At 38.0% G+C, this 13,865-nt stretch overlaps 3 protein-coding genes and 1 long non-coding RNA gene across 8 annotated transcripts; 1 reads left to right on the forward strand and 3 right to left on the reverse strand.

Moving 5' to 3' along the window:
• The first annotated feature begins 3,855 nt into the window (after nt 1-3,855).
• Nucleotides 3,856-10,608, forward strand: LOC119076071 (arrestin domain-containing protein 17-like). Of its 5 annotated transcripts, none has more exons than XM_037182715.1 (6): nt 3,856-4,117; nt 5,230-5,385; nt 6,849-7,063; nt 7,124-7,593; nt 9,923-10,182; nt 10,288-10,608. In XM_037182715.1, exons 1-6 carry the CDS (start codon nt 4,003-4,005, stop codon nt 10,503-10,505), a joined length of 1,434 nt encoding a protein of 477 aa, XP_037038610.1. In that variant the 5' UTR covers nt 3,856-4,002; the 3' UTR covers nt 10,506-10,608. The 5 variants fall into 5 exon arrangements, with proteins under 5 accessions (XP_037038610.1, XP_037038612.1, XP_037038611.1 ...); XM_037182717.1 differs by having other exon boundaries at nt 7,124-7,590; nt 9,920-10,182; XM_037182716.1 differs by lacking the exon at nt 5,230-5,385 and adding an exon at nt 5,436-5,591.
• On the reverse strand, nt 7,646-9,741 carry LOC119076200. Its single transcript, XR_005087569.1, has 3 exons — nt 9,731-9,741; nt 9,643-9,646; nt 7,646-7,894 (listed from the first exon to the last, which is right to left on the reverse strand). It is a non-coding gene; the product is annotated as an uncharacterized LOC119076200 (long non-coding RNA).
• LOC119076084 (polyadenylate-binding protein 4-like) lies at nt 10,522-11,978 on the reverse strand. The gene has a single exon (XM_037182736.1). It carries the CDS (start codon nt 11,908-11,910, stop codon nt 10,621-10,623), a length of 1,290 nt encoding a protein of 429 aa, XP_037038631.1. The 5' UTR covers nt 11,911-11,978; the 3' UTR covers nt 10,522-10,620.
• Nucleotide 11,979: 1 nt separating this feature from the next.
• On the reverse strand, nt 11,980-13,865 carry LOC119076087 (zinc carboxypeptidase-like). The gene is made up of 6 exons (XM_037182740.1): nt 13,733-13,865; nt 13,376-13,666; nt 13,108-13,312; nt 12,639-12,912; nt 12,283-12,570; nt 11,980-12,221 (listed from the first exon to the last, which is right to left on the reverse strand). The coding sequence occupies exons 2-6, from the start codon at nt 13,657-13,659 to the stop codon at nt 12,022-12,024; spliced, it is 1,251 nt and encodes a 416-aa protein (XP_037038635.1). The 5' UTR covers nt 13,660-13,666; nt 13,733-13,865; the 3' UTR covers nt 11,980-12,021.

Here is a 13,865-nt window from a genome sequence, read left to right on the forward strand (position 1 = left end):
CTGTCTCGAACTATACGAAATGAAGTGTAGTGTCGACGCGTATGTGTGTGTTTGTCGAATATTTATTTTGAATATGCTTCGTGTGATGATGTTTGTACGTTGTACACTGTTGTAAAATTTTGTGTTCGGTATTCGTTGTTGCTCAGCATCGCATCTTTATTAAATGGGTTTTAGACTTGACTTTATTAAAGTATAATTTAGTATGTTTCCAACGTTGTTTTAACGTAATTGTAGATTTGAAGTACTTATTAGGGTGTAGCGTTTTAACGAAAGTATTTTGTTTTTTAAGGCCTGCGGGTAGGTTCGATGCAGAATGGTCCACTGAACACGAAAATACAAAAAAAAAAACATTTTGAAGTTCGAAGCTCCCATGCGCAAGCTCCCAGGATTGCTGCTCTATTAACGCCAGCAATACTGAGAACAATTTGGAACCGTTTTTGGATAGATTCTGTGAAAAATTAAAAAAAATTGGTTTTACTCGTACCATTTTCTACACACTAGAAGGTCATCGAATCTGCAGCCCGGTGAATCTTTACGTCGAGTCTATATTCGTTTGAAAGCTCTTGAAATTCCCTTTAAAATGAGCTATGACACAACTATATTCCTTTCCAGTCATATATTTTAGAAAGCTTTAAATCAAAAAAAAATCTGAAAAAGTCATGGTCGAGAGCACTTTTTGTAATTGTTCGACGGTGACTCAAATTTTTGTAAATTTTTAAGTATGCCAAATTGAAGCCACGGTCTCTACGATTAATTATCATATACACTTAAGATATATTTTTCCACACAGCCGGCAGAACTAATCTCACTATGGCTTTGAGACCAAAAAAGTCGGTTTTCAGAGGTGCGCATGTGGGAGCTTCGAACTTCATTTTTTTTTTGTATTTTCGTGTTCAATGGACCATTCTGCATCGAACCTACCCGTAGGCCTTAAAAGACAAAATACTTTCGCTTCACCCTAGTACTTGTCAACATTACGTTAACGGCTATTCATCTGTTGTTGATAACGACGACAAAACTAATGACAAGCTCAGCGTAATATGGTCTTTTATATAAGAAAATGTTAAAATACATGTTAAAGAAATTGAAGTACAAGATTGAAATCAACAGTTTAAAATTATTTTGATGGAAGTATTAGACCTGACAATAATACTGGTCATATGCTTGCCGTCTGTAACAGGCTAAGTCGAGCAATATCCGTCAGGATCTTCCAATTTGGAATAAATTTACCGAGGTCGAAATGCAAACACATCCGTTTAGATTCTGACCAAAATTTTTATTGTTAGACAACACATATTTCACCATGCATCAAGTCTTGCTGAATTCAAACGAAAATTTAAAAAAAAAAAAATTTCGAACACAATTACGTTTGTGCAGACGATTACATTATCGATAGTGATGAGATAAGTGGAAAATGAGATTTTGGATGATGTGCCGAATATATGTTAAAACATGAGAAGAGATAGATTTTGTATGATTCTGTTGAGAATACCTCTAGAATCTAGAGTCCTGAATAAAACGATCACCATTAGTACCAGAGCTAGTAATCTAGTACTCAAACTAAATGCTTTGAATTCTTTGCTTAATAAGGCATGTTTTCTGTTGACGGTTTCTCTACTTGTCAGCAATTTTTCAATAGCTGAATATGGCGCTTTTGTAGTTTTCAATGTAAAACTTAACGAAACGACCGTATTCTTTTCCGTATTCTCCTTTACTTGTGGCACAAGATTTCATTTATATTGGTAACAAACTTTTTGAAATGTTAACATGCTGGTCCCTACTAAGATAAGTTTAATCGGTAAGTTTTCATATTTGATAATAACGTGAGCTGGATAAGTATTTTTAGCAATAATACAATCGACTTTCCAAAAAGGATTTTGAGATAAAATGCTTCGTAGGTTGAATCATAGCGTCTTTATAGTGGTCGGTGATTCACTGTTGAATTTGCTTAATTGCACGCAAAATGCTATATTTAAAATTAGATTGATACTCGCCACAAATTTCTTTTTCCTTGCATGATATTATGCAACATGCGACAATCTGCGATCATATTGCTGCGAAAGAGAAATAGTTTTTTGTTTAACGAAGGAAGAAAAGTTGGAAATCGCATTTCGAGGGTGTTTTTGCGGCCAGAGCGTAGCGAGGTGTTCCAAATTTTTTCCAGAGCTAAACACTACCTTTTTCACAACAAAGGCTTTCGAAGTTTCAGCGGAGGGGACAAAATGACTATTTTCTCGCCTGCATTGAGAAAAATATATTCTCGAGTACTACGCTTTGCAATTGTTTTAAGTTATTGATATGACTAATATGGTCATGTTAATGAACTTTTTCGACCAATTGCTTAATGTTCCGAACAAGTAGAGCCGCAATCACACCGGTCTCTTCAGACTTTAGCTTCTGAGGTGCACCCTAATACCTTGGACGATTTTGTTCCCACAATCGTCACTTCACTTTACAACCAATTCTTATTTTACTATACTTTCAAAATGAAGACCATTGAATAGACACAGGATTCTAGTAGTTCCACGATTTTCAGATTGGTGTATGGAAAAAGCCATTTTCATAGGAACGTTCACATCCAGAAACGCTTCGTCAGTATGAGTTATCAAGCACCATGCGTTAGGAATCCAAGCACCCGAAACAATCCGGGTCTGATGAAGTACAGGCAACTATCAGATTTAAAATATCGGAGAAATTGACATAAATATTCGTCTGAGTTTCTAAATCTCTAGATAGGTAAATGGTATCGGGCATTCCTGCGTACGACCCTGATAAAGGTTTTGATGACCTTGTAACAATGTTCACAGAATTCTTTTATCGCAAATAATGTCTAGGGGCCATTCACAAATTACGCACGCATCAAATTCGAAATTTCAGATCCCCCCTCCCCCCTTGCACGCAAAAATGTATGGAGAAAATTTCAAAAATGTATGAAGCGTACGCTTTTGTCAAACCCCCCCTCCCCCCTTAAGAGCGTGCGTAATTTGTGAATGGCCCCCTAGCAGAAAATAGATTGTCTATGTCTTTCGCTAGCATTACACAGACCTCGACCCTCGTGGCGCATATAATAGAATCAAACGATAGGATCTAAAAGGCTAGTATCTCAGTAAATTAATATTAAATAACAGTGAAGGTACAACAATAGCTTTCGAACTTTCTTATCTAATCACACACTTTGAAGACCATAAAGGTGAAAATTTTATAACTTTGTTCTTCCATTCGTGATATCATACAGTCGCATGAGCGACACTCTAAATAGAGTACTGAAACTTGACAGTGTGTCTGTGACACTTTAAAAATAGTTTCATATAAAATAGAGTACTTCCTGATCAATTTTGCTGGAAGTGCGTTGGCTTAAAGAAACTTCTTTTTTTAACAAATGAAATAAAATAAAGAGAACGTCATTTTATACTGCAAAATACACGTTAAAACAAATGAAGTAATAGATCTCATTACAAATGGATCGGTTGAAAATATTTAGACAAAGTGAAGTATTAGATTCGATGCAACTATTGTAGTAAGATACTTGTCTGAGAAAGGCTAACATCAGTATTGGCATTAAGGACCAATATAATACCTTGTAAGCATTACCCTTTAGCCGTCAGAAAGAATAACTTCAACTACTTCGACGTTTCGGTTATGCAATTCTTTTTTACTTCGCACTTCATTCGTCAATCACGCCAATGCTAGCTGAAAAGCTCATAGATAAAAATCCTTTCAAGTGCTTAACGCTAAAACACATTCACATTTATACTTCAACGTATATGTCTTATAATTCTCTTTTTCGTATGACAATAAAACCACAATTTCAACTGCTGATAAACAAAAATGTTTTTGCCTTCAATAAACCTGAAAGAATAAATACTCAGCTCGTATCAGTTGTGATTAATATTTTCCAGCGATCAGTTGGTATCGTGTGTCGATGAAAAACGTAACAACAAATTTTCAAAAATCCGGGAGTAAAGTATACCAACGACGTGCGGTTAGGTGTACACCATCAAAATGGTAATCAATTGTGAAATTAAGTTTGACCAGAATCCTTACGGAATATACTTTGCCGGACAAACACTATCTGGCCGGGCAGAATTACGGCTAGCCAAACCGAAAAAAGTCAAAGGTATGTGTGAAGTGTGTTCAGTACTTGACTGTTAATTTGTTTAAGACGAAAATTTTTTTTTTTTTTTATTATTTTCGTTGTTTTTGTTATCTTATCGACGCTTGGTATCGACGGCTTTTTATTCGAAAAAAAACCCCGAAACAAATTCTCTCTAACTACGTTTCAAATTAATTGATTTTTTCGATTGTTTGTTCTTAGAATTTTTCACATTTTTTCACTTTTCACACATTCCGTTAAAGTAGAGTTCAGATGATCGTTAAAGGTTGCAGTAAGCCGTTCATATAAGACACTTAACTCTTTTCTACTGTTGTACCGCCGCGCTGCTAAAATACCTAATTACGTCGAGAAAGATGATTTATTGTTTCGCACGTCATTGTTCTCAGTCAGAATATGAATAGTAAGAATAAAACATACATTTAGTCTACCATACGTTCTAAGATCAGTGGCCACTGCCAGGCTTCGCTTTCGCCCCTTCGGCTTACATTTTTCTGTCACTTTCGGCCCTTGGGCTTACATTTTTCAACTTTCGTCCCCAGTAGGCAGCATATAATAGTATATTACTTCCAAGGTTCCGAGTTGTGTATTTGATAAGTGGGGTGTTACAGCCCGACCCGAAGGGGAGGACTGTATTCGCCACTTGTCAAATAACAACTTGGAACCTCGTAAGTACAATGCTTTACGTGATTAGGCAATGTAAATGAAAATGAGTTATTACGTAACTCCTTCGGCCTCCTCAATCGATACGTAAATAACTGTTACATGTTTTTCGACGGTAAGTGCATTTTCCCTGACACAAGCAGTGATGTAAAGTGCACTTTACCGTACATAGCATGTAAATAGAAGTAACATGCTCGTTTATCTTGCAGTTTCTTCTTAGTCTAAATGACCGAAACAGAGATTTATATAAGTTAGAATTGCATTAGTGGGTAGTGATTGCTTGAAAGTAGTTGGAGTCGTGACTGTAAATTATTTATCGACACAATTGCTTCGCTTTTAATCTCTATTTTTGAACAATGTCTGCTCCCTACACCTTCCTTAGCACTGCAATCAATTGTTTTCCTTACGGTTCGGTTCGATTCGGTTTAAATAAAAATTTTACCTCATGAATGCAGGCGTGTGCTTAAAAATTTCCGGTTACTCTCATTGTCATTGGACGGAAAGACAGCCTCGTGGAACCGGCCCAAATAAACAGCAAAATCGATCGGCTAACTACATTGGTCGAGAAGATTATTTGTGGACGACCACCTATTTTTTAGGATCTGAAGAGGGTAAGTGTAATTGAATCAGATTTGAATTGGGTCTTTTGTTTACGTTTCAGGCATACGTATATTGATCTATGGTCAATCAAAGACTTCGTGGTGTGAAACGGAGTCCCATTTTGAGAACGGTAAACCGCGATCGAAAGACATTTTTTATTCGGCCGATGAGGTGTATTTAGACGCGAAAGCTTACTTGTTGGGAGTGGGAGATAATGGTACATGGTCATTTGATATTTTTTTTTTTTGGTTTAAGATCTATCTCGTCATCTCTTCAACTACTAACTAAACCCTTTCATTCATTTTTATTTTCCCATTATAATTTTTATCTTCTTTGAAATGCTGTAAAATACGACGCTATGTTAACAATATAACGACGATTGTTATCATCACTGCGAATTATATGAACGTCACGTCAGAGATAAAAGTGCGATTAAAAATGAAATGTAGATAACGTACTAAGAGGTAGGTGTGTGTATGTGAATGGTTTTACTCGATAAAGTAATCATCATTTAATGCACAATTTGTTCTCAGGAAAAATATATAATTACGTTTGCTACTTAACGGCTTTGCGATACTTAATTGGTCGACTGGAATCAGGTGGTCGATTAATTAATACAAAATAAAATCAAAAATTTGATAACGATGCATGAAAACACTTCAGTTTAACGACTTGGCTTGATTAAAATTACCTATTGATGTTAGCTGATGAACTAATGTTAGCTTAGACAGCAAAAACTAGCAAAATGTATGTTACCAAATGGAAGAAAAAGATTGTGCATCAATCTCTCTCGAAACATGTTAGATCAATTGAAGTAATAGATGACAAAGCTGTTGTTTGCTGACGGTGAAAGAGTATTCGTTAAAATCAAGTCGTTTGCAACTTGTGTCTTAACTGTGTGATACACAATTTACTGTGATTCACTGCGCTGAGTGGGCGGAAGTCACAAAATCAGCAGTTTATGTAAAATTTATCAGCCAAAAGTCATTTCAATTAGGAAAATACTGATCACTGTACTGACGGAGCTGACGATTTAATCAAACAATTTATTGTTTCCCAAAGATATCTAGGCCAATTTCTATGTTACTGAGCTGGCGACTGTGGGTTAACACTCTTGTTGTTAGATCGTCGTAGTAATAACACCAACCGTGCTCCATCACCACCAAATTATAGTTCTGTTCTTAACCTGTTCTTTTAGAATAGCGTTTAAGGTGGACATTAAAACCATGTGTCAGCCAACGTATGACGTGGTAGGGTCAGCCATGCCGTGCTAATTTACATAAACTGGTGCTGGCCTAGAAATAGTTCGACAAACAGCTATTGCCTCAGAATTGAGATTTCCTTCTTTAATTAATCTAATTTTTCCCAGTAGCACTAATAAATCAGAGCTTCATCCTTGAACATATTGTACAAGCTTCTACCTACATTATGACTCCACCTGTTGCTTATCGAAAATATTTTTAATTAAAATCAGGAAACCAACTCGAACTCTCGGCTGGCCATCATTCATACAGTTTTTCCTGCGAACTACCGGCACATCTACCCACTTCATATGAGGGAACTTATGGACACATTAGATACACCGTTCGGCTGGTTCTGGAACGTCCGTGGAAATTCGATCAGTCTTACAAGGTGGCATTCACAGTCTTGAAACCGTTCGATTTGAATTATGACTCACCGATACTGAGGGTACAGCAGTTTGCGAATATTTTTCACATTCTCCCATTCATGTTTTCTTCGACCATCCAGATACCCTCGCAAATGGAACTGAATAAAAATTTCTGTTGTGGACCGTGTCGAACTGGACCATTTTCCATCGTTGCCAGCATACCACAATCGGGTTTCGTTTCCGGTCAAATCATATCAGTATCTGCAGAAGTGACAAACATGAGCACCATTCCCGTTGACGAAATGAAATTTGTGCTGAGGAAAATCGTTTCGTACCACAGTCAAACCCCGACGTCAAAGACAAAGGAGGAAATTGTCGATATACAGGAGCGGCGAGTGGGTGGTGTGTCGAAAAATGATCATGGCAGATTTTTGGTATCGCTACCGGTGCCTCCTGTACCGCCGACAAATGTTAATTTGTGCAAAGTTATCCACATCATGTACGAGATTAAAATTGAAGCCAGACTGTCGGGATTGCATCAGAATCCGTACATTCGCATTCCCATAACTATCGGCACAATACCATTGAACCATAGCTACCCGGATCCCAAGTGTGGGTATTAGGGCATTTGACATTGATTATATTTACCTTACTATGCGGAAATGAGCTTGGTCATGAATATTGTAATCGGCGTGTAATGAGAACGACATAGTTTTGTATAACTAGGTCGATCTACTTACACGAAAACGATGAGTGCACATAACCATTTTGCGTAATGTTTATGTCACCGATATTGAATGAATGTGTAAGACTGATTATATAAATAAGCGATTTGTACTATGTATAGAGAGTTAATTTTAAGCAGTTGAATAAAGTGGACGTAAAGTCCCAAAACCAACCAATAGGCTTTTCTTTAATTCCCACATGGGGGCTCATACCGGTCAGACTCTACGCAATGGGTCTGATTGGGCCAAAAAATTGTTTCAAAGATTAAAGTAAAGTGAATGTAGTGTTATGAATTTCGGTGAAATTTACTGTGCAATATCAAGTTGGTTGCTTTGTAATATTGTATGATTTAATGGTCGAATTGATACAAAGACGGTATTCAATTTTCGAGTTGATGTGGCGATAGAATTCAATGGTCGAGTTGGTGCAATGGTCGAATTGGTGTTCAAATATGACGTTGGTTACAAGTAACGGTGGTGCACAGGGGATGGAAATTCATACACAAAATACGGAGATCTAAGAGGAGACAACACTTGGTTGGTACAGACAACATTTGGTTGGTACAGAGACAACATTTGGTTGGTGCAGAGACAACAGTTAGTTGGGGCAGAGACGAGATTTTTATGGCTTGATATTCGATGGAAAAACCTGGCAGATGGCTTGGTATACGATGGAAAATCCTGGCAGATGGCTTGGTATACGATGGAAAATCCTGGCAGATGGCTTGGTACTCGATGGAAAATCCTTGCAGATGGCTTGGTATACGATGGAAAATCCTGGCAGAGGGCTTGGTACACGATGGAAAATCCTGGCAGATGGCTTGGTACACGATGAACTGGTGCACGAAGAACGGTGAAAACTAGTGAAAATTCGATGAGACATTGGATGGACAAATGGTCAGGTATGAATGTGAATTAATTTTTGATAAAAGTGAATCTTCACGGGTTAATTAAAATCCCACTTCTGACACCAATGTGAGTTATATAAGAGGAATGATTCTAGAAGAATTTGGTGTTTGTAAAATTTTGTAGAGAAATATTGAAAGAGAGTAATAATCACGAAATATCGAGGTCACGAAAGAATTTTTTTTTCTTCCGATTGTGTAAAATTTAATTTTGATTTCGAGGTTGGTCAGTTATTTAATTTACGATGTATATAGAGTAATGTGAAAATATGTACAATGAAGAAATGATGCGATATTATTGTTTTGATGACGCGATCTGATTTTGCTGACTTTATTTTTTGATATTTTGAATGCTGAAATAAAAATGCGAAAATGCGGAATTTGAATGTTTTGGAAAGTAACTTAAGTTGACGTGAATTAAAAGTTTAGTAATTTGATAATATGAATGACCTTATGATTTATAAAATGTTTTGTTGACGATGAATAATTTTTTTTAATGAAATTATGATGTACGATGATGTTGAACTTAAAGTTTTTATGAGAAGTTTACATTATTGAAAGTGAATTAATGTTGATCGAAGAAAAAAATTGATTTTTTCGAAATGTTTGGTTAAAGTTTGAAATACTAATTTTGAAATTTTTAGATGTATTTTTTTTAGAAGATTATCATTATGAAGAATGAGTTTTGATGTGAATTTGAGTTTAATTTAAATTTGATGGAGGAAGCATGTAATGAAGTTTATGGTTACAAAATTGAGTGAATTATGATGATGTATGTAATTGAGTATCAATAAGCATGACCAACGAATACGGATATATTTTTGAATATTACGAGGTATAATTTAAATTCTGATTTTTGCTTCTATGACGATGGGTTCGAATCTAAATCTTTGACTTTTGTGAGAATTTTTATTTGAATTTTTGTTTTTTTATAAAATTGATTTTTTTTGTTTTGTGTCCGTCGAGGGCGACTGGACAGTCGAATGGCCGAGTGTGGGTATTAGGGCATTTGACATTGATTATATTTACCTTACTATGCGGAAATGAGCTTGGTCATGAATATTGTAATCGGCGTGTAATGAGAACGACATAGTTTTGTATAACTAGGTCGATCTACTTACACGAAAACGATGAGTGCACATAACCATTTTGCGTAATGTTTATGTCACCGATATTGAATGAATGTGTAAGACTGATTATATAAATAAGCGATTTGTACTATGTATAGAGAGTTAATTTTAAGCAGTTGAATAAAGTGGACGTAAAGTCCCAAAACCAACCAATAGGCTTTTCTTTAATTCCCACACAAGTATCCGACTATCAATACGGTCAGTCAACCGCCAATAACCGTACAGCCGGTGATGAATACATTAACGCAACAAGAAATGATCGAGGCACACGATCGAGCATCGAATGATGTTCCACCAACGGCTACAAATGATGCTTCAACTATTCCAACTATTTCAACAGAAGGTGGAGCAACCGAACAATTGACGAATATTCCGAACAGAACGCCCATAATAAATCCTATCACCGACAGTGGATTGAGGTCCAGCTACCAAGAAATGCGTAAGGCTCCATTTGAGATTATTTCATTCCATTTGAACAAAGCTTCTAGCATTGACACTTGACTATACGTAAAGGTACACTCAATACTGATCTTATCTTTTGCAGCTCCACCCTCATATGAGGAAACTGTCGGCGGTCACCGACGCATCGATGATGATGAACAACATCCTATCGGCCATCAATTGTACGCTCCAAGGTATCCGGTGTACAATTTCAATGGTGGTGGAACGTCACAAATGGCGACTGAAAGTAATTCGAGTGGAAGTGGTCAAAGAACAGCGCCGAGTCCAGAAAAGATTTTGGAGAAAATGGAAATGATTTAATGTGAAATGATATAATGGTGGAACGCGCATGTGATATAATGTTGATTGAGCTGCAGTACCGTAACTTATTTATGAAAAATGAAAAGATTTGATTTTTGCTCCATAAAATGCATTTTTAAACTCTCTGGATGGAAAGAATCCGCTCCGATGCGTCCGGCGGTGACAGCATCCGATATACAGTTGTCATATCCGGTTTCCTTTTGTCCATTGCTTGCGTTGTAATATCCCCATTAACTTGTAGTGTTTTGTCTACAATATCCAGCCGAGTCGGTCTGTGAGAACTAGCATCGAGTAGTCGTTTTTCAGCGAAAGAACTTCGTACTCCGTTGGATAGATAGACGATTATAGGCTTTGTGCCAATCATACGACCATTTACAGCAGCAATTGCATTCTCAGCGTCACTTTGTCTGGAGAAACAAACGTGTCCTATCCCAATCGATCGTTCTTGCTTCGTAATGACTCTAGCTGTGATAACTGTTCCGTATGGTTGAAATTCCATTCTCAAGCGATCGTCATCGACAGTATCATCCAGATTGCTTACGCAAAGATTACCCATTTCCAATCCATGATGCTCTTGATGTTGCGTCTTCATAGCAATTTCTCTTTCCTTTTTCGTCTGAGCACGGCAGACGCACAATGGTGTTTTGGCATTTGGAAGTATGTGACCGTTCATTTGGGAAATAGCTCTGTTGGCCGCATCCGGACTTTCAAACGACACAAATCCGAAGCCACGAGACAAACCATCGGAGTCGGTCATGATTTTTGGACTCACAATTTTACCAAATTTTTCGAACATTTCACGCAAGCTCTGATTATTCAGTTCCTTGGGAATGTTCTTCACGTAAACGTTCGTAGACTTTTGCTCAGGGGAATCATTGATCGCTTGGGGCCCATTCGTTTTTCGTTCGACGAAACGTTGCACACACAAAATCTTATTTTTGACCATCAAACCATTCAGCAGAAAAATGGATCTCTTGACCGACTCTTCGTCTTCGAACTGCACGAATCCATAACACTTTGATGTTCCATTCGGTTCTTTGGCAACCGTAGACGAAAGAACCTTGCCAAACTGAGAGAATGCTAAGAAGAACTCCCGGTTAGTGACACTGCTATCCAGATTCTTGACGAATACATTCGGTCGCTGCATTTTCCGCCGCAATGGATCTCTTTCTGATCGAACAATCTGGATGGGGCTGCCTTCCAGCAACTCAAAGTTCATTGTTTCGATGGCACGATTGGCATGAATTCGATCGACGAAATTCACGTAAGCATATCCCAGGGAACGGTTACTGGTTGACTCACGACAAATGTGAAGTGATAGTAGTGGACCGATCGATGAAAATTTGTGGAATAGCGTGGCTTCTGTTACACTTTGATGCAAATTTCGTACGAAAATCGAAGCCATACTTTCGGAGAAATCGTTCTCTGTGTGACCGGCCTACTTAAATTGGAAAATTGTAGACGAATGGCCGTGTTTTTGAAGCACAAAAGATTTATTCAAAAATTGTCACAAAATTTAAATTTGTCCCAAAGCTCTACCCTGGGCAACCATAGCCTTGATTCCGTTCATGACTTCACGATTGTTGGGAATGATTTGGGCTGGTGCCAATAAGAAACCGTTGCTTGAACCACGAATTGGACGGAATTCAAATGTATAAGCTAACTGAGTGTTGTGAACACCGAACGCCCAATCAGGACTGGATCCACTGGCGGTGTCTATTTTGGGTTTAAAACTGTTAGCAAAGTTGTTAGTTGTTACGACCTCAAAAATACTAACAAAGAACAGCTGCGGTCGATCCAACCAAATAATCTGCTCCAGCTGTGGCACGAATGGCGTTGGCACCAGCATTGGCGACAGACAACAAAGCGGCATGGTTGTTGGAATTGGCAGTTGTGTGACCGAATGGCATGAGGAGATATTGACCGAATGCGTGGAACGACAAAAACATTCTGGTACGGGATGCGATTGTACCGTAGTAGTTGCGAATGGCAGCCGTTTCCGGTTCAGAGAAAGGATTTGGTCCGGCATATGTGTCTGAGCATGGGTTATTTGATGCTCCACCAGCTGTTGAAGATGAATTTTATTATTTTTCACATTCGACTTTGACTGAGGATAAGGAAAAAGGTACGAACACATCCAGAAGAAGTCGAAGTTTCGGTTTGGATCGGTACCAATACAGCTTCCCCAAGATTGACGGGTCTTTCTCCATAGACGAGTCGTTGTATGCGAGAAAACAAAACCATCAGGGTTTGCAACGGGACAGACGTACCAATCGATAGTGTTAGCCATAGCTCTAGTTTCTGCGTCATTTGACGAGATCAATTCGTTGATCACCCAAGTGGCAGTGGCTGAAGAGGCCCATTCGCGAGCATGGATATTAGCTTCAATGAAGATGACTGGGTTGCCCTAAACAATTTTGTGACACAGTTTAGATTGTGTGATCTACTTCAATTTAGTACGGTGGTGTTGTACTAAAACTTCGTAGTCGGGCTTTCTTAGACTTTCAATCAAAATTTCAAGCTTAAGTTCTTGGCCTTCAAAACTACCATCAAATTGACTAACTCCAAGAAGTGAGTAAAACAATCCAGAGAGCAAACTTACCGATCTTTCTGAATAACGAACACATCGGAGTGGTCGGCCTTGATGGGATGTACCAATAACGACATTAGTCAAATGTTGAGAAGCAGCGACACGACCATCTAACCAAGCCTGAATCTCATCGAATGTGTAGAAGCGAGTCCAATCCATTGTATTTTGACCTTCTGCGTTTTTCGGTGCCAATTCTGGATCTTGTTGGTCGACGAGCCTGAGTATAGGAAAGAATTGTCATGATTCACAACCATTTTACGTCAGTCCGCGTTCCCATTACTCTTGAATATTTTCAACTTTGATGTGATAGTCAATGTTGAATCTGGTCAAAAAGTCTTCGAATTCACCGAGTTTATGCGGCGGAACCATGACATCGGTATCACGCACCAAACTGGTTGCCGACCAAAAATCGTAGGCATCGGTGTGGTCTTCCAGTTCAACTACGGCCTTCGCTTGCTCGTCAGTCTTGAGCTGCATCGAATACAATTTGTAGTTGTCATAGCGTGACTTTGCCGCAAAGCAAGAGACAGCCAACAGTAACACAACGGCTAGTTGAAGTTTCATTTTTATTCTAGAAAGTCAGAGAAGAAAAAAATCCTGAGCAAAAGGCGAATAAATCACTGAAACACTGCCATACCCTTCGCTAAACACCAATCAACTGGTCATAATTAGCAAATATTTTTCTCTTATAAGTGATGCTGTATACGCACGGCCGTTGCTTGATTATCGGCTGAGATATTTTTTTATTTACTACTATTTATAAAGCCCAA

Source organism: Bradysia coprophila, unplaced genomic scaffold, assembly GCF_014529535.1.
Source record: "Bradysia coprophila strain Holo2 unplaced genomic scaffold, BU_Bcop_v1 contig_232, whole genome shotgun sequence".
NCBI classification, from domain to species: Eukaryota; Metazoa; Arthropoda; class Insecta; order Diptera; family Sciaridae; genus Bradysia; species Bradysia coprophila.